The 16043-nt window shown below is 39.7% G+C and overlaps 4 protein-coding genes and 5 non-coding genes across 14 annotated transcripts; 2 read left to right on the top strand and 7 right to left on the bottom strand.

Annotated features, from left to right (window-relative positions):
* Window positions 1-14: 14 nt before the first annotated feature.
* On the top strand, window positions 15-1541 carry LOC119138363 (cytochrome c oxidase assembly protein COX19). Its single transcript, XM_037278392.1, has 3 exons — window positions 15-158; window positions 636-747; window positions 828-1541. The coding sequence occupies exons 1-3, from the start codon at window positions 77-79 to the stop codon at window positions 901-903; spliced, it is 270 nt and encodes an 89-aa protein (XP_037134287.1). The 5' UTR covers window positions 15-76; the 3' UTR covers window positions 904-1541.
* Window positions 1542-2729: 1188 nt separating this feature from the next.
* LOC119138355 (hemoglobin subunit beta-1-like) lies at window positions 2730-3498 on the top strand. The gene is made up of 3 exons (XM_037278384.1): window positions 2730-2895; window positions 2979-3201; window positions 3277-3498. The coding sequence occupies exons 1-3, from the start codon at window positions 2804-2806 to the stop codon at window positions 3403-3405; spliced, it is 444 nt and encodes a 147-aa protein (XP_037134279.1). The 5' UTR covers window positions 2730-2803; the 3' UTR covers window positions 3406-3498.
* Window positions 3499-4159: 661 nt separating this feature from the next.
* zgc:163057 (uncharacterized protein LOC563335 homolog) lies at window positions 4160-5627 on the bottom strand. Its single transcript, XM_037278385.1, has 3 exons — window positions 5206-5627; window positions 4440-4644; window positions 4160-4358 (listed from the first exon to the last, which is right to left on the bottom strand). Exons 1-3 carry the CDS (start codon window positions 5295-5297, stop codon window positions 4230-4232), a joined length of 426 nt encoding a protein of 141 aa, XP_037134280.1. The 5' UTR covers window positions 5298-5627; the 3' UTR covers window positions 4160-4229.
* A 438-nt stretch (window positions 5628-6065) lies between these two features.
* Window positions 6066-14026, bottom strand: LOC119138234 (inactive rhomboid protein 1-like). 6 transcript variants are annotated; one of them, XM_037278107.1, is made up of 21 exons: window positions 13853-14026; window positions 13352-13455; window positions 11926-12056; window positions 11598-11744; window positions 9973-10201; window positions 9603-9809; window positions 9408-9530; window positions 9196-9338; window positions 8886-9128; window positions 8673-8784; window positions 8511-8585; window positions 8269-8430; window positions 8095-8195; window positions 7922-7985; window positions 7619-7713; window positions 7379-7454; window positions 7174-7274; window positions 6934-7087; window positions 6621-6844; window positions 6286-6544; window positions 6066-6214 (listed from the first exon to the last, which is right to left on the bottom strand). In XM_037278107.1, exons 2-20 carry the CDS (start codon window positions 13445-13447, stop codon window positions 6349-6351), a joined length of 2679 nt encoding a protein of 892 aa, XP_037134002.1. In that variant the 5' UTR covers window positions 13448-13455; window positions 13853-14026; the 3' UTR covers window positions 6066-6214; window positions 6286-6348. The 6 variants fall into 6 exon arrangements, with proteins under 6 accessions (XP_037134002.1, XP_037134003.1, XP_037134005.1 ...); XM_037278108.1 differs by lacking the exon at window positions 11598-11744 and having other exon boundaries at window positions 7901-7985; window positions 13853-14025; XM_037278110.1 differs by lacking the exons at window positions 11598-11744; window positions 11926-12056 and having other exon boundaries at window positions 7901-7985; window positions 13853-14022.
* Window positions 14027-14299: 273 nt separating this feature from the next.
* trnai-uau lies at window positions 14300-14393 on the bottom strand. The gene is made up of 2 exons: window positions 14356-14393; window positions 14300-14335 (listed from the first exon to the last, which is right to left on the bottom strand). It is a non-coding gene; the product is annotated as a tRNA-Ile (tRNA).
* A 165-nt stretch (window positions 14394-14558) lies between these two features.
* On the bottom strand, window positions 14559-14652 carry trnai-uau. The gene is made up of 2 exons: window positions 14615-14652; window positions 14559-14594 (listed from the first exon to the last, which is right to left on the bottom strand). It is a non-coding gene; the product is annotated as a tRNA-Ile (tRNA).
* Window positions 14653-14814: 162 nt separating this feature from the next.
* trnai-uau lies at window positions 14815-14908 on the bottom strand. The gene is made up of 2 exons: window positions 14871-14908; window positions 14815-14850 (listed from the first exon to the last, which is right to left on the bottom strand). It is a non-coding gene; the product is annotated as a tRNA-Ile (tRNA).
* Window positions 14909-15062: 154 nt separating this feature from the next.
* Window positions 15063-15156, bottom strand: trnai-uau. Its single transcript has 2 exons — window positions 15119-15156; window positions 15063-15098 (listed from the first exon to the last, which is right to left on the bottom strand). It is a non-coding gene; the product is annotated as a tRNA-Ile (tRNA).
* Window positions 15157-15714: 558 nt separating this feature from the next.
* On the bottom strand, window positions 15715-15808 carry trnai-uau. Its single transcript has 2 exons — window positions 15771-15808; window positions 15715-15750 (listed from the first exon to the last, which is right to left on the bottom strand). It is a non-coding gene; the product is annotated as a tRNA-Ile (tRNA).
* Window positions 15809-16043: the final 235 nt, after the last annotated feature.

Below are 16043 nucleotides of genomic sequence, written 5' to 3'. Positions count from 1 at the left end.
CTTCGTGTGTTGTGAGGTCATAACTACGCGCACTGACGTCACAATTGCGACTATCTCTCCCGTACCAAAACAAAACATGTCGACTGCAATGAATTTTGGGTCGAAGAGCTTTAAACCTCGACCACCTGACAAAGGGTCGTTCCCACTGGATCACTTTGGTACGTTACACATCGTTTAACATGTTATCTTTCTTCATGCTTAGCTTTGCCTCTCAGCTCTAATCTGGATGCCATGACAGCCAGTGATGTGTTTAAATGTGGGTCATTACATTTACATGGACAACATTTTGGATTAATATTATGATCGGATGCTGTGTTTTCATGGGCACTGATAATATTGATCCGATTCCGCCATGTCTTTTGCACGCTTTTCCGGTCTTAACCGACGTCATATACTGACGTCACAGACATGCGCAGTAACGACGGTTTGTTTTCACGGTGATCAGATTATCAATTGATTTAAACCAATCATCTCGTTCGGAATAAAATCTTAATCGGAATGGGTTTGTCCTGGTACATGAAGCATTTTAATCAGGATCAGCATTTTAATCCGAATAAACGTGTCCATGTAAATGTGACTGAGAACAAACAATATGTTAATGGTGGTGTTCGTGCTAATTATTATTTGTATTTTAGGAGAGTGCACAACCTTCAAGGAGACGTTCATGAAATGTTTACAAGACAGCAGCTTTGACAATTCTAAATGCCGACTTCAATCCAAAGCCTACCTGGAATGCCGCATGCAAAAGTGGGTTTCAATATTCATTTTACTTTACTGAAATGCTCAATTAATTAAAATATTCTGTGTACTTTCATCTTTTATTGCAGTCAACTCATGACAAAGGAACCACTGGAAAAACTTGGATTCAAAGACCTGGCTGATCCTCCTCCCAGCCAACACTGAGAACGCCACAATGAAAATATGATTTGTGTTTGAAATGTGGAACAGAAGTGTGCAAGCGAGGTTGATAGAATGTTCCAGGATTGTATATGAAATTTAATATGCCTTTTGACATATACTGTAAATAATTAAATCGTTTGTACTTTAACCAAGGTGTGTGTACAGCTTGAATATCTGTTTCATTGACTTCAGAACTTCACCGTTTCACCCCCCCACCCAACGCACAGGACGAGTACACATTTTGGTATAAAATAAAATAAAAAAAACACTTAAATCATGCAAGGATGTCAGATATGTGTGATACAGTGCTACCTTATGAGTTTTATGAGATAGACTTCATCACTTGGCTGATATTTTGCTGCATTTAACTGTATGTTTATGTTGTCAGGTAAAAGTTAGCTGACATTTCTTTCTAGTTCGGAAACATTAGAGATATTATTTTAAATAAAATTCAAATATTTTTAGTCTACCTTAACAATAAAGGAATCCGCCTCACTGTTCAAAACAATAACAATTTATAGCTGTCACTCCAGTATTGACAATTAATCGTTGTGCTTATTTACATTTTTAACTGCTTATATATAATTTATTGACATGGCTGCATGGAATAGATGTCTGACAAGACTTGCTTACTATCATAATCTTTTCTGTGTTTCATCTTTGTTGTATTAGTTAAGTATTCCTGTTCTTTCTTGCATTATATTTTTAAAACATTTACCTTTTAACTTTGCAAAAATTGAACCTGTTAACAACCATGTGGTATCTTTCTAAGAAAACCATATGTGAATTTTGGCAATGGATTAGTGGGCGGAGGGGGGCGCTCCTGAAGATAACACCAGTGTGGTTTCTCGAGATAACATTCAAATATGAAAAGCCCAAAGACGTATCTGAATATTCTTAGTTAATTAGATAACTGATGCGTATAATTGATCTCTAAAAACATATATATTAGAATAATCTGTTAAAATTATTATGGTAAAAAGATGATAAATATTGTCATTTGTTGCAGTAATTTAGAGAACAGAATAGATGACTTGATGTTTTTATTTGTGTTTTTTTGTTTTTTTTTCAACTGTTTCCATTGACATAACACTACATTTAAAGCTATCATTTGATTTTACATCAATGGAAAGTTGATAATCTTCATAAAATGTGGGTCCATATTTTTATCATAATCAAAAATAAAGACAGTGTCAAATTGATTAGTTCACCACATACACCTATAAATAGACTTGGGAATTAGCATTATGATTTTGTTTCTGTAATGGTTAATAAACCAGCAAATGAGATCTTTTGTGCAAAATTCCATTTTTAATGCTGGAATATTATGTTGTATTATCAGCATGTTATTATTTCTTCATTTAGATGTCATATTAAAGTTGTTTTATTTTTTTGCTTTCCTGAACAGAAACAAAATGTTTCAATTATGACGATGAATGTTATGCTTTATTCATTTCTGACAACTAATTCATTCTTTTAAATTAAAAATGATCATATTTTTAGAGCCAGCAGAAATTAAAAGTGCACATTACTCCACTTGATGATACAGGGTGGGATCTGACAAATATGTGGTGATGTCATAAATTCATACAAAAATCTAAACATAAACATTTCAATTTTTACAAAATAACTTTTAATTAGTTTCCATCTTATGAGTTTTTGATTGACTTACTTGGATTTAAACGTTTTTATACACAATATATGAATATAAAAGTCTGTGTGGAAACATCCAGAAAGTTCTAGAAAGAGTCTGTGATCTATCTTTCCATCTCTAGCCTATCATAGCGGCTTCTCCTTCTGGGTGGGGAGACCTTGGAGACATTTAAAAAGACCACCTCGTCACTCTCCAACTCTATTCAGCTTTTTTCTCTTCAAGCTTGAACCAAAACAAACAAGCGGCAACATGGTTGTGTGGACTGATCAAGAGCGTGCTACCATCAACACCATCATGGGTGGCCTGAACTACGAGGTTGATGGCCCCAAGGCTCTGTCCAGGTAAAACTGGGACTCAATTATATTTGCATATAAACAAAATTCCGTGCAAATCTTCACCTGACCACATTTTGTCCGTCTTACAGGTGTCTGATTGTCTACCCCTGGACCCAGAGATACTTTGGCGCCTTCGGCAACCTCTACAACGCCGAGGCCATCAAGAACAATCCCCAGATCGCAGCCCACGGCACCAAGATCCTGCACGGTCTGGACCGGGCTCTGAAGAACATGGACAACATCAAGGAGACCTACGCTGAGTTGAGCGTGCTGCACTCTGAGAAGCTGCATGTGGATCCCGATAACTTCAAGGTAACGAATAGCATCTAAAATAAATCATCACACTCATAAATCTCAATTTGATTGTTTTATTTGTGCCCTGTATAGTTGCTGGCTGACTGTTTGACCATCGTCATTGCCGCCAAAATGGGAACCAGCTTCGGCCCAGACGTCCAGGCCTCCTGGCAGAAGTTCTTGAGTGTGGTTGTGTCTGCTCTGGGAAGGCAGTACCACTAAACCCAGACACCGGACATTGGGATTCGACATGTGTTTCCATATGTTTGTCTTCTCCCAAAAGAAATAAAAGCTCTCTAAAGCAAATTACTGCAATTGTTTATTTCTATGTTATGGCTATAGAAAATGCACACACTCTTTCCAGATCACCAATTTACTGTACCGTATTTTCCGCACTATAAGGCGCACCTAAAAGCCTCCAATTTTCTCAAAAGCCGACAGTGCGCCTTATAATCCGGTGCGCCTTATATATGGACCAATATGGATTCGTGGATGAGGACTAATTTATTAAAGTAAGCTTTACGTGTTTATTTTGTGTGTTGTGTGATATTAATGTTTGAGCAACGTTGAGTTATTGATATATTGTTATTGTTTTCACTATTTCGAGTGTTACTAGATTGCATTAACGTTTGAGCAACGTTGAGTTATTTATTCTATGCTCTTTATAATCCAGTGCGCCTTATATATGGACAAAGTTTTAAAATGGGCCATTCATTGAAGGTGCGCCTTATAATCCGGTGCGCCTTATAGTGTGGAAAATACGGTACATATCAAGAAAGGAATCTTGGATGGGGATTAGCTTGCGTCTCAGAATCTTTTATCCTCCATGTTGTTTTCATTCCCAATTTGTCCATCGGAGTTCTCAGTCAATGGATAAATCGAGATCCACTCTTATTTATATACTATTAATATTATAAAAATGTGTACCCATAAATACCAGCCGTCTGATTTGAGAATAGAAAGTACACGCGTTGTATTATTTTCACATATTTTATTATAATAAATACATAAATACTGTACATTAAATGGTCTGTATATTGTGCGTCTCATCTGTATTTCTCGGCGAGCACCGCTGCAAAAGCTGAGAGGTACTTGTCCATTGCGGCGTGCAAAACCTCTGTAAAGTCTTCACCCATGTGAACGGCCAAAGCCACGAGCATACAGTGGGAGAAGTTCTGCAGGAGAAGATGAGAGAAAAAAAAGGAGTGAGGTAAAACAATGCGTGATAATCAAAAGTCATGAGATCATGAGGTCACCTTGAAGTTGGACGGGTCTATCCGCAGCACGTAGGCGTGCAAAGTCTGAAGTGGTGCCAGAGTTTCTGTTAAACTGCTGATGTTTTGGGCCCCCTCAACAATGGCTTGGACAATTTTCTTCCCGTGGATGAAGAGGTGATCGGAGCCTGGACTGATGTCTAGGTGGGAAAAGTACGTTTTGCTGCCGGGAAAGGTCGTAAACATTCTGAAAATCACAAATCAATGTATAATCATAATTATAACCATACGAGATATGGAATGCTTTCAATATTTTTTAAACAAGCAGGATCAATTGTTTATTTGGCTCCAGCTTAACCCAACATTCTAGCTAGCTCAATCTGAAGCTGTCAAAATACATGTCATTCTTTCACTTTAAAATTTGATGACTTTTCCTAAATTGATGCGAAATACACAAAAATCAATTCATTCTTAATTAGATACAGACAATTACAATGAAGACATTCTCTCTAGCTTTTATGCTAGTGCTAGCATAACCTGACATAAAAATCTTACTAGCAATGTTTTTTTTTAAATAAATGTATGCGAATAAACCTTTCCAGTGAGCTAAATGCCTTTATCAAGAATTTCAAAATAAATGCTGAAGCATATTTCCATAAAGCCATTCAGTATTTATCCAATGTATTTAACACTTTTAAGATCAAATTCCAGGAGGTCCTAAAATCCTGACATCAATATCACTGCCACACAATTTCTCCTTATATTTTTGTATCACCCAAATTTTCTTGACCTAGAATTTTGAACTTACCGAAGAAGCGCATCAGCTCCAATGTATTCAGCCACAGGAGTCAGTTTCCCCCATTCATTTTCAAGTAGCTCTTTCTCCTTCTTAGACAGCATTGTGAGATACTGCACATGAAAGGAAAGAAACACATAGATTTCATAAAGAGAATGAATTTTTTCCTTCTTTGCGAAGTAAACTAGAAGTAGTAGTAAAGGGTGCAAAGTAGTGGGGGTGTTTTCCCTTGACTGTGTTATCGGAGAACAACATGTGGGTGGGGGCTGAATGCTATCTTCTGTATGATGTGCATTATTTGCATGTGGATTCCATTTTGTCAATGTGACACAATGTGGAAACTGGAGTTTATATTTAGGTGGTTAAGTCATCTCCACAAATAAAAATTTGTGACTCTGTGATAATTGCATTCAGATGAAAATTGATATCTGACCAAAATCGAGCTCATGTAACGTTTATTCGATTAGGTGACGATTCTTCTACATTCACTTTCATTTCTCCAAGAAGTCAAATATTACATGCAGAGCAAATATATAGTGCTCAGGAATTAATTTTGCAGAGTAGGTTTTTGCAGATAACTGCTGCTATCTTGCAAAGCTGCACGGGGCAACCAATGGGCGTGAAACGCTCAGCTGGTTTCTGATACTGCTTAAGGGTCTCATGACGTGACGTACCTTATCATATATTCACATACCATTTATACAATGAGTCAGGAGTTCTGGTGCCAGTGTTTACTCAGCTCAGTAAAATGTTTATTTAAATGTCCAAGAGAAAAGAGCTGCACGATATTTTAATTAGTTTATTTCCTTTGAGGTTGCATGGGAAGAATGAATTGATGCATTAACTTTGCTGAAGAATATTTCATACACTTCTATACTGAAATATATTTTTTTATTGGAAAAATAAGTGCAAAAAAGTCAATATTTACTATGTTCATATACATCTTCAAAATTGCATTTGTTTGCTATTTTTGGATCAGAATGGTTCAAACTGTTGCTGACAAGCAAATGAAAACTGAAAATTGGAGTCATTGACCAACATTTTCTTTTTTATGTGGGACAAGCCGGCAGGACCTTGTAAAAAAAAAAAAAAAAAAGTCTTATTCTGCAGCAGAATCTCTTCATGTCAAAATGCTGCAATGCAACCCGACGTGGGTCAAAGGAGTTTTGCGTTTAAGTCATATTTCTCGCAAAACTTGTCCGTGATTGGGATGCAGGTGAGGTACTCGCACCAGTCGCACTTCACGGGGTAAACATAGAAGAAGACTGCCAATGAAGAGAGCAAAGCTGCAAAAACCAGAAGGAACACACAAATCTGGACCCTCTTGCGGTACATGTCTGAGCGTCCAAAACTGAAACAGCAAAGAATGACATTTATGAATCTGTAGTTGGAATCTTTTCATCTATCAGTGCAACATCATCATTCACCTGATATACGGCAAGAAGGCAAAGGATAAGAAGAATCCTGAGACAAAACCACAGACATGGGCAAAGTTGTCGATCCAAGGTAGCAATCCGAAGGAGAAGAAGAATACAGAGATGGCAATCAGCTTTCCAAACGCCCGCCACGGCCTCTCCAGGATCTGCCAGGTCTGAAAGAGCTCCACAAAGAGACACGCCAGGATGCCAAACTGGCTGCCAGCAGGACCCACCTAATTGAAAGAAAGCGATGTGGGACAAAGACAAACGTATTGGGACATTCAGCCTACATAACACTTCTTGAAACAGATTATTTCTGTACCTCCGCTCTGTAAGGCAGAAAAATAGCAGAAGCCAAGTTGCCTGTGATGCCACTAAGCATGTAGATGATGGAGATCCGCAGCCAGCCGGCTAGCTTTTCCAGATCTCGAAGAACTGTCATTTGGAACAACACTGACACCAGGCAGTGAAGAATCCTACAGAGGATAATGATAAAAAAAAAATTGGGAATAATGCAGAGTTAGGCTTGTTTGAAGATTAACCAATGAGGGTGTAAGATCACCCAGCATGAAGGAAGAGGGACAGCCACAGTCGGGAAAACTGGTCTGGGACTTCGGGGTTGAGGAAAGGCAGGAGGCCGCACACGTCATCCATGCACGCCACCTAGTGGAGAAAGAATGGTTGCGCTAATTTGAGGCTAACTTAAACTTCATGTTGCTGTTTTAAAAAATAATTTAAACAAATTTACTAGTGTATGTGTAGTCTACCTGTGAGCAGAGAGTGGCTTCTTCATGGAAGTAGCCGTGCATGAAGTCACAGTACTCTCTGGAAGTGATTTCACATCTATGAAATATAATATTTTAATCAGTATGCAAATAGGATTGCTTTAGTCAGGGTATTGTTAAATTTCGAATATTAATAATGACAGCAAATAAACAACACCAATAAAAGACTTGGAACATATAATACAAATAAATATTAAATATAGATTCACATTGGATCCTTACCGGCCTTTGGTTCCAATGCAGCAGGGCCGGCCCGTGATGGTGCAATCGATGTGAGGAAGATTGGTGTGGTTCACAAAACTGTATCGCGTGCAAACCTGGGGGTCACATAGATTGGACTGTAGTTAAGGGCTCCCTCTAGTGGTAAAGGAAAGAGTCGCTATGTGCAGCTCAGTTATATTTAACTTTAACAGTAAAATACAGTTGTGTTTCATCTCTAGGTTTTATGTTGATCATGATGATTGTTTTTATTTATATTTATTCTTATTTATTTTTTATTTTCACCACTAGATTCTCCATACTCACTGGCCACTTGGTAATGTCTTCAGGCCATTCGTGAGGCGAGACAGAGGCAGGTTCCTGGCAAATCCTACAAAATAGATGATGTGGGGGGGCGGGTGAAACATTTTGCTTACTTCTTTCTAGGTAAAAACATGTGACGCATGTTAATAATAACATACACACCAATTTGATTTTACCTGGGATCCTGATGGCAAACTGCGCCATATTGACGTAATTTACCGTTCAAGTAAGGAGCACTGGGATGCTGAGGCCACTTTACCCATAATGCCAATGTGGTCTAGAAGACAGAAATAGTATTTATTGTCATTAAAGGTAAGGTGCTTTCCAGAAAAGGTCATAAGTGCACTAACCGAACACTCTTCTTGCAAAGTCTGCAAACATCCCGAGCGATCATTCCTCACGCAGCAGCCCGACTCTCTTTCTTTGACCATCTTGTCTTGCACCAGTTTGTGGATCTCTTGATCCTGACGCATGCAAGGGGAAAATTTGGCTCCCAGATGGATTAGCGCCTCCTTCCAAAAAAAATAGGAATATAAAATATAGCTTTAAAATAATCAATGCAGTAGAGGTTGAAAATCTTCCAAGTACTCACCGAGCTTGGACCAATCCAGAAATTCTGTTGTTGTACAAATTTCACATTTTCATATACACCCTTGTTCATTAACACCTGAAAAGTATTTTTTATTTTAAAGTAGCATTTACTTATTTTACACTGAATGCTTCCTAGGGTCAATTATAGAAACATGTTACTGACCGAATCCACAGTCTCATGTTGTGAGAAGCCCACAGGAGCGATGCCGTGGATAATGACAGCCAGGATGGTTATCAGTAAATGGACAAAAGTGATCCAGTAGCTGAAGAACGGCCTGGTGAATATAATAAATAAATAAATAAATAAATAAATAAATAAATAATAATAATAATAATTTTAAAAAAAAGAGAAGTAGATTTTCTGGGTATTTTGTACCTGTGGTCGTCCATGTCTTCAATCTGTCTCTTGACAAAGCTATCAATGCGCTTTCGGTACGTTCGGTTGGTGAGACGGCCGACCATGCCGAGCCCGTAAGGCCTCTTCTCTCGGGCGAACAGCTTCTTGACGGGCACTGTGATCCTTTGCCCACGCTGCTGACTCATCATTTCTTGGTTCACTTGCACTTTGGGTTGGACGAGTGAGCCGTCTTTAGCTTTGCGCCATCCTCGTTCTAACGGCCTGGAAATAGGAGCACCAACCATTCATCTATTTTCTGTACTTTTTAGAACATCTACAGTAAACTCACAACATCAGGTGACTCCTCTCCAGTTCGTTCCTATCAAGCGCACTTCCAGTGAGATCGCCGTCATCAAGATGATGGCGCGCGGCCTCTGATGCCGTCTCAAAAACTTCATCTGCATAGCTGGAGAGCTCATCTGGCAGACCCTCCTGAAGTGCACGACAACGAAGTCAGGCAAGTCTCACTTTCTGACAGGAAGCATTTGTGTATGTGCTCACTCCAGTGAAAAAAGATGTGTCCAAATCATCAGGGAAGTCCACTGTGTCATCTTCAAAAAAACTGGGGTGCAGGAAACTCCGCCTCCGATATCGTCCTGTCACGGTTTCACCGACTGCACGCCCCTGTCCACGCAAACGGTTAAATACATTTGCCTGATGGACAACCGAAGAACCAAAATGTGTTTTGCAAAGCACCTTCATCAATGCCGAGGCAGCTTTGAGGCTCATGGCGGCAACTGACTCCCGTTTGCGTCGCCGTGGCAACCTGCTGATGGCCGAACGCGAGCTGGAAAATGAGCAAAGGGAGGCCGCGCAGGCGTTGGGGAGAGTTGGCAGCACGCCGATGCCATCAATCTCTTCCCCCGTGCGGAAAGCTCGACCCCGAGCCAGGGGGTCTACAACCTGTGCACACACAATACATTTACAATATCATGATCAACATTTAACCATTCACACAAAAACATGTGATTCCATATTACTAATACTACACATAATACTTGAACTAACCAAACTTGCTTCCTACTTTGATGCCGTCAACTGAAGAGGTACTAAAAAAAAAGCCTACCCTCCGCATGCCATAGTGATGGTGACTAGGGTGGAGGGGTGGGAGACAGAGGGGAGGGGGAGTCTCAGTGCTGGTCAGGGAGAGGTTGTCCTGGCTGGGTAGCTCCATGCCCCTCATCACCTGAGCCTTTAGACCCCCATAGAGATGGCCGCAGTGCTGCAGGCTCCTCCTCCTCCATCGCTGGCTGCTGTCGTTGTCCTTGCTCACACCAAACCAGTCCGCCGTACCCCTGAAAAGAAAATGAAAGGAACTTCCTGTGATGGGATTTTTTTGTGCATTTCGATTCCAGTCAGACCTAGTGGAAACTTTCAAACCACAAAAACAAGATTCCACTGTATATACAGTCTACCTATGTGTATCTATCAACTGTGACGCCATAGTGGTGAAATGTTTGGAGAGAAGCACACTCAGTAATAAACACACAGCCATCATCTGGTGAAGGACCCCAGCTGGAGGAGCCTAGGAACAACTTAAAAATCTTATCCACACCATAATTAGTCCAAAATACTGAATGCAAATACATACCATGATGCACCATATTCAAAATAAACACAATTATTGTCATGAATGGAGGTTTTAGAATCTATTATGTGTTTGTGGGTGTTTAGATAAGCAACTATGCTCACAAGCACCAACAGGCAAACGTTACATTCACTCGCACGTGATCCATGTACAAAATCCTAATAAAATGTATCACCCAGGAAAATGTAGAAATATATATGATGTCCCAAAGCCTACTTACCTGTTGATGGAGCCCCAGTAAGGTTCCTGGCTGCGGCTCATACCTGAGTGGGGCAGTGAGTATGGAGCTTTATCACCTCCATTACCAGCGTGGCTAACCCACTGTCCCCAAAAACGACTCCTTCGAGTCAGATCCAGTGAATCTAAACAAATCCAGATTTCCTGATATCCAGTGGGGATAATCACCGCATGTCCAGACTCTGTTTGACATCCACAGTTGGGCTCATTTAATCAAACGTTTGAGAAAAGGAAGGAGATGAAGTAGTCCCGGACGCGCTCTCAAGGAATTGAAGGATCCTAAATGCTCTGACCTTGTCTCAGCAGCATGACAGAGCTTTGTGTCTCAGTGTGTGAGAAAGTGTGTGTGGAATTCAGCCAAAAAGGATTAAACTTCCTGACAAAACAAGATGAGAGTCTCTGTTCCTCGTCAAAGTCAATGTGGCTCCCTCTTTGGAGCCCCCGGTGTGAATGAGGTCTGTGTGTCGCTTTTGCCTTATTATCCGTATGTGTGTGTGTGTGTGTGTGTGTGTGTGTGTGTGTGTGTGTGTGTGTGTGTGTGTGTGTGTGTGTGTGTGTGTGTAAACATGAGTTATGCCGCTAACATACCAGAACTCCAGAACACAGCAAGATTAAAAGGAACGAGCGAGGAATCACACATAGCAGGGAGGAGAAGAAGAGGAGGGTGGGGACCAAGTCTTGCCTGGACATGACACGCGGAGACACACACTTATGCACACAAACACACACACAATTCCGCTGACACCTACATATAGGAAATATGTCACTTCTTTCAGGAAGTTTTGTTTTATGCTGGATGCTTGGAATCACCCAAGATACTCGTTGATATTTTAGTTTGTGAGGAAAAAAAAACCAGATTTCTCTACCTGATAATCTGTTTGGGTATGGAGGAACGTCGGCGAGTCAGTATTTTGGGGATGCACGACCGCCTTCGGACGGTGGGCACCCTCCTGGGGCACTGTCGGCCTTTGGGTGGAATTGTGTTGACACGCTCAAAGCGCACTTTTTTTTCACTGCCTCGTTGCCAAAAGAAGAGAGAAGAAAAAAAGGGAGCAGTAGAAAGTGGTGCAATAGCAGCAAGACAATTTAGAAGGTTAAAACTTTTGCAGGATTTATTTATGAAAAGGAGTGAATAATAAGAGAGGAATTGGCAGCAGGGGAGGTTGTTCGGTTGCATGTATGTGTGTGTCTAACCCCTTGGATGATGTGATGGAGGGCACTCTCTCCAGAGGAGGTCTGAGGTAGTTTTGGGATGTTTCTAAGGCAGCCAGGCAGGCCTGAGGGTTTTCTGCAGGCATGCTGACACTGCGTTGGCGTTTGAGTGGCTGCAACACACAATTTGCAAACAGGAGCTAATCAGTTCATATTATAGGACTGGGTTTAAAGAATCAATTAGAATTTATTTTCCTTTTCATAAGCCGATATCATTCAGAAAAACATAAATCCATCTATAAACCACATAAAACGTATGATTGGAAAACATGGGCCATTCAGAAGTAATACCTCACTCCGCCACTTGTAGCGCATATCTTATTGTCAAGGAGACATTCTGGTAAGCAATCATTTTCCCGTGAAAATCATGTAAAACAGTAATTAATTCACTCATATCAATATCTAATGAGTTTCGTGTTTGTTAGGACAATGAATTGTACGTGTATATTGATGTGAGGAGCTTTTCTCCATCGACTGAGCGCTCATTCTGTGGTCTGGTAAATTGCTAAGAGGCTAAGCCTAAATGCTAATGTGTTATAACAACATGTTTTAGCTTGAATATGTTTTAATTTAGAATTTGGTTTAAACCAACCGGAGTCCTGGAAGTATTAAACATTATTTTTCATGTTGCATTGTAGTTTACTGAAAAAATTAGGAAAACGAAACGCAAGTAAACGATTAGCATGACGCTAACGATAATCGCGAGTGCTTAGTCGCTTGTTAGGTGCTAATTGAAGCTAACTAAGCTAGACTGCATTTTTTTTCTCTACTCGGGTTTTTAATCTCGATATACAGTATGTTACCATCTTATTTTTACAATGTTTGCATTTTAGCAATACATTTCTAATACAATATTCTCTCAGTGGCAGGTTGCTAACAGTAATATTTTGGCGCCGTCTTGTGGCCAAACAACTACAGTGCTATCTAAAGACCAAAGGATATGTCAATTATTTGCTTACGAGCAAATAATAGAAAGATGCTTCACACAGGTGACTATTATAGTTTATTGCCCAGTTATTTAAATCCAGTTAGAAACAAAGTTAATAATGAATTTAATGGAACATTGTATTCTTTATTTCAAGGGAGAATTGGTGTTTAAAATGTGGACATCTGCATGAGTGGCTTCCTGCATACAGCTGCAACCACCTGCTCATCGTATCATCAGGTAAATTGAATGTCTCCCTTACGTTTTGATTGATTGTGCATTAAAAAAAAAAAGATACAATCTCAAACAAACAAATTTCATTTCGGGCAATACACCAAACTCATTCATGCTATCTGAGGGGCGTGAGAAGTGAGGCTACATTCAAATCTTGCTAGTAGCTTCAAGACTTGTAAAATCTACATTTAATTCGTTCTGTGACCACACTCGTAACTGAAAACACAATAAATCTTTGTTTGCGTTTACCTCCTTTTGTGTGGACATGTCATCAGATGTCAGCTGGATGATTGGGATGTCCAATTTGAGCCAAGGTGGTTTCTTCCCGGTGCCTGTCTCAGACATGTTACTAGCTGGAAAACAAAGCATTCATGCTTCAAGAGTGACTACTCGCAAAAACAAACACCCTAGCTACAGAAATGAAAGCAAAAGCTGTCAAATGTTTCTTGAAGCGTTAAAGGGGTTTTCCTACTTAACCACTTCTATTTTTCAGTCTTGTAAAATCACTTTGAATGTATCATCAGCATTTACCTTCTAATTTTGAGCCACCAATGCCCTAGTACCATTCATTTCTCAGAATGTCACATTAAATTTACTTCAACTACACAAATTTTCCCAAACTGACGATTAGCTTCAGCGCGTCACGCCTAAAAAAGTAAACGAAAACCAAAGTGCAACCACATCCTTTTGCTTACTGCACGACGATGCTCCTAAATGCACTAACCAAAACATAAGCATTCAAACACTCACTTAACACTTGTTGGTTTCGTCTTCTCAACTCTCCATCGAGCTGAAGATAGAATGCCTTGTCGTATTCCCAACATCCATCGATACATTTGTTACTCCATCATCTCTTTTTTTTTTAACATCTGTGGTTGGATTTTCATGACAGGCAGATTAGAGGATGTAATCTGCATGGCCCACATGACATGCCTGCTGCATTGAGCTCAAACCTCTGATTGGACAGCGATGCTTTGGCGTGTGTTCAACAACACCCGGAAGAAAATGATATCTTGTCACTTGTAAGATAAAAAAAAAAAAAAAAAGTGATTGTGTTGTCCCTTCCAAATCACTCAAAAAATATGCCTTTTTTTTAAATATAAAACAAAACGAGTGTCTTATGTTCACACCCACAAACAAAACCACCAGTCGTAATCTATTAGTACAAGAAATTCTTACAGTATATAAAACACAAACTGCTCCAGGTGAGGCTCGAACTCACAACCTCGGCATTGCTCAACGGACTACTGTCTTATAAGTACCGTGCGCTGACCGATTGCGCCACTGGAGCACATATGGTAGGTATTTTAGTTTAGCTGAAGTTCCTGAACCAAATTTGTACATTTCTACAAACAATTCTGACAATTTAGATCAAATTACATTACACTTTTCCAAACAAAACCACCAGTCATAATCTATTCGTACAAGAAATTCTTACAGTATATAAAACACAAACTGCTCCAGGTGAGGCTCGAACTCACAACCTCAGCATTGCTCAACTGGTTACTGTCTTATAAGTAACGTGCGCTGACCGATTGCGCCACTGGAGCACGTATGGTAGATATTTTAGTTTAGCTGAAGTTCCTGAACCAAATTTGTACATTGCTTACAATTCTGACAATTTAGATCAAATTACATTACACTTTTCCAAACAAAACCACCAGTCATAATCTATTAGTACAAGAAATTCTTACAGTATATAAAACACAAACTGCTCCAGGTGAGGCTCGAACTCACAACCTCAGCATTGCTCAACTGGTTACTGTCTTATAAGTACCGTGCGCTGACCGATTGCGCCACTGGAGCACATATTGTGGATATTTTAGTTTAGCTGAAGTTCCTGAACCAAATTTGTACATTTCTCGACAATTTAGATCAAATTACATTACACTTTTCCAAATAAAACCACCAGTCATAATCTATTAGTACAAGAAATTCTTACAGTATATAAAACACAAACTGCTCCAGGTGAGGCTCGAACTCACAACCTCGGCATTGCTCAACTGGTTACTGTCTTATAAGTACCGTGCGCTGACCGATTGCGCCACTGGAGCACATATATTAATTAGGTGAAGTTCCCGAAACAAATTCGCACATTGCTATCAATTGACAATTTAGATCAAATTACATCACACTTTTCCATCAGACATATAATTCAAACCGAAACACAAAAGAACGCTGCAAATCACACCCACGCCGATCTGATGAAGTTATCTAAACAGGAAGACTCAAGGGCAGGAAGGCGTAAACAAAGATGTGGTTTGACCTTTGCTGGGCTGACTTTTTAAGCCCAAGACAGATGACAATCAATAACTTGAAAAGGTAAAGTTGGTCTTCAAGTATTGCAAAAGCAATGTTTGGATTTATTATTGATTTTTCTGTTTTAGAGAGGTGATGAAATAAGTAAAAAAAAATGCCGGTGAATTATAATGAAGTAAAATAGGCTTTAATGGAATATAATGGGATGTTTTTACATGAAAATACGTTTATCAAAGCACAATGTGGGATCATAGACTCCATCAACAAAGTCTTTATCACTAAACAGTCCACTCTCAGTGATATCACCTTTATGTAAACAAAAGTCAGAAATTAAAATTGCCAATAAATATAAATGCTCCAGGTGAGGCTTGAACTCACAACCTCGGCATTTCTCCGCTGGCTACTGTCTTATAAGTACCGCGCGCTGACCGATTGCGCCACTGGAGCACGAGATGTTATCGGAATTGTAAAGGCCTGCAGTAATCCATCATCCTTTTGGTCCGTTAGGTGCAAGGAGTGCCTGCAGTATCGTGAATGTCCACTAGATGGCAACAAAAACCCAACTGAATCTTAATCCATGCATCATTCACCACAACATGGCTGATTTGAATTATTCAAGCAAGAGGGTACACTGGTGTGCTGAACTCTTATTGGTGCCCTCAGTGCTCCCTGTGTGTTATGC

This window comes from Syngnathus acus, chromosome 19 (assembly GCF_901709675.1).
Source record: "Syngnathus acus chromosome 19, fSynAcu1.2, whole genome shotgun sequence".
Taxonomy (NCBI): Eukaryota; Metazoa; Chordata; class Actinopteri; order Syngnathiformes; family Syngnathidae; genus Syngnathus; species Syngnathus acus.
Note: the sequence above shows the minus strand (reverse complement) of the source record. Positions and strands in the feature narration are given on the sequence as shown.

What these genes read in the sequence shown, in the direction of transcription:
- LOC119138234 (XM_037278107.1), bottom strand. Translation starts at nt 13,447, where the DNA reads ATGTCTGAGACAGGCACCGGGAAGAAACCACCTTGGCTCAAATTGGAC. An exon ending in AAGACATTACCAAGTGGCCA is followed by an intron (nt 7,714 to 7,921) that starts GTGAGTATGGAG and finishes TGTGACCCCCAG; the next exon opens with GTTTGCACGCGATACAGTTT. An exon ending in TCCCTCTTCCTTCATGCTGG is followed by an intron (nt 7,088 to 7,173) that starts GTGATCTTACAC and finishes TATCCTCTGTAG; the next exon opens with GATTCTTCACTGCCTGGTGT.
- LOC119138355 (XM_037278384.1), top strand. Translation starts at nt 2,804, where the DNA reads ATGGTTGTGTGGACTGATCAAGAGCGTGCTACCATCAACACCATCATG. An exon ending in GGCCCCAAGGCTCTGTCCAG is followed by an intron (nt 2,896 to 2,978) that starts GTAAAACTGGGA and finishes TCCGTCTTACAG; the next exon opens with GTGTCTGATTGTCTACCCCT. An exon ending in TGGATCCCGATAACTTCAAG is followed by an intron (nt 3,202 to 3,276) that starts GTAACGAATAGC and finishes TGCCCTGTATAG; the next exon opens with TTGCTGGCTGACTGTTTGAC.
- LOC119138363 (XM_037278392.1), top strand. Translation starts at nt 77, where the DNA reads ATGTCGACTGCAATGAATTTTGGGTCGAAGAGCTTTAAACCTCGACCA. An exon ending in GTTCCCACTGGATCACTTTG is followed by an intron (nt 159 to 635) that starts GTACGTTACACA and finishes TTTGTATTTTAG; the next exon opens with GAGAGTGCACAACCTTCAAG. An exon ending in CTGGAATGCCGCATGCAAAA is followed by an intron (nt 748 to 827) that starts GTGGGTTTCAAT and finishes CTTTTATTGCAG; the next exon opens with TCAACTCATGACAAAGGAAC.
- zgc:163057 (XM_037278385.1), bottom strand. Translation starts at nt 5,297, where the DNA reads ATGCTGTCTAAGAAGGAGAAAGAGCTACTTGAAAATGAATGGGGGAAA. An exon ending in GGAGCTGATGCGCTTCTTCG is followed by an intron (nt 4,645 to 5,205) that starts GTAAGTTCAAAA and finishes TGTGATTTTCAG; the next exon opens with AATGTTTACGACCTTTCCCG. An exon ending in TAGACCCGTCCAACTTCAAG is followed by an intron (nt 4,359 to 4,439) that starts GTGACCTCATGA and finishes CTTCTCCTGCAG; the next exon opens with AACTTCTCCCACTGTATGCT.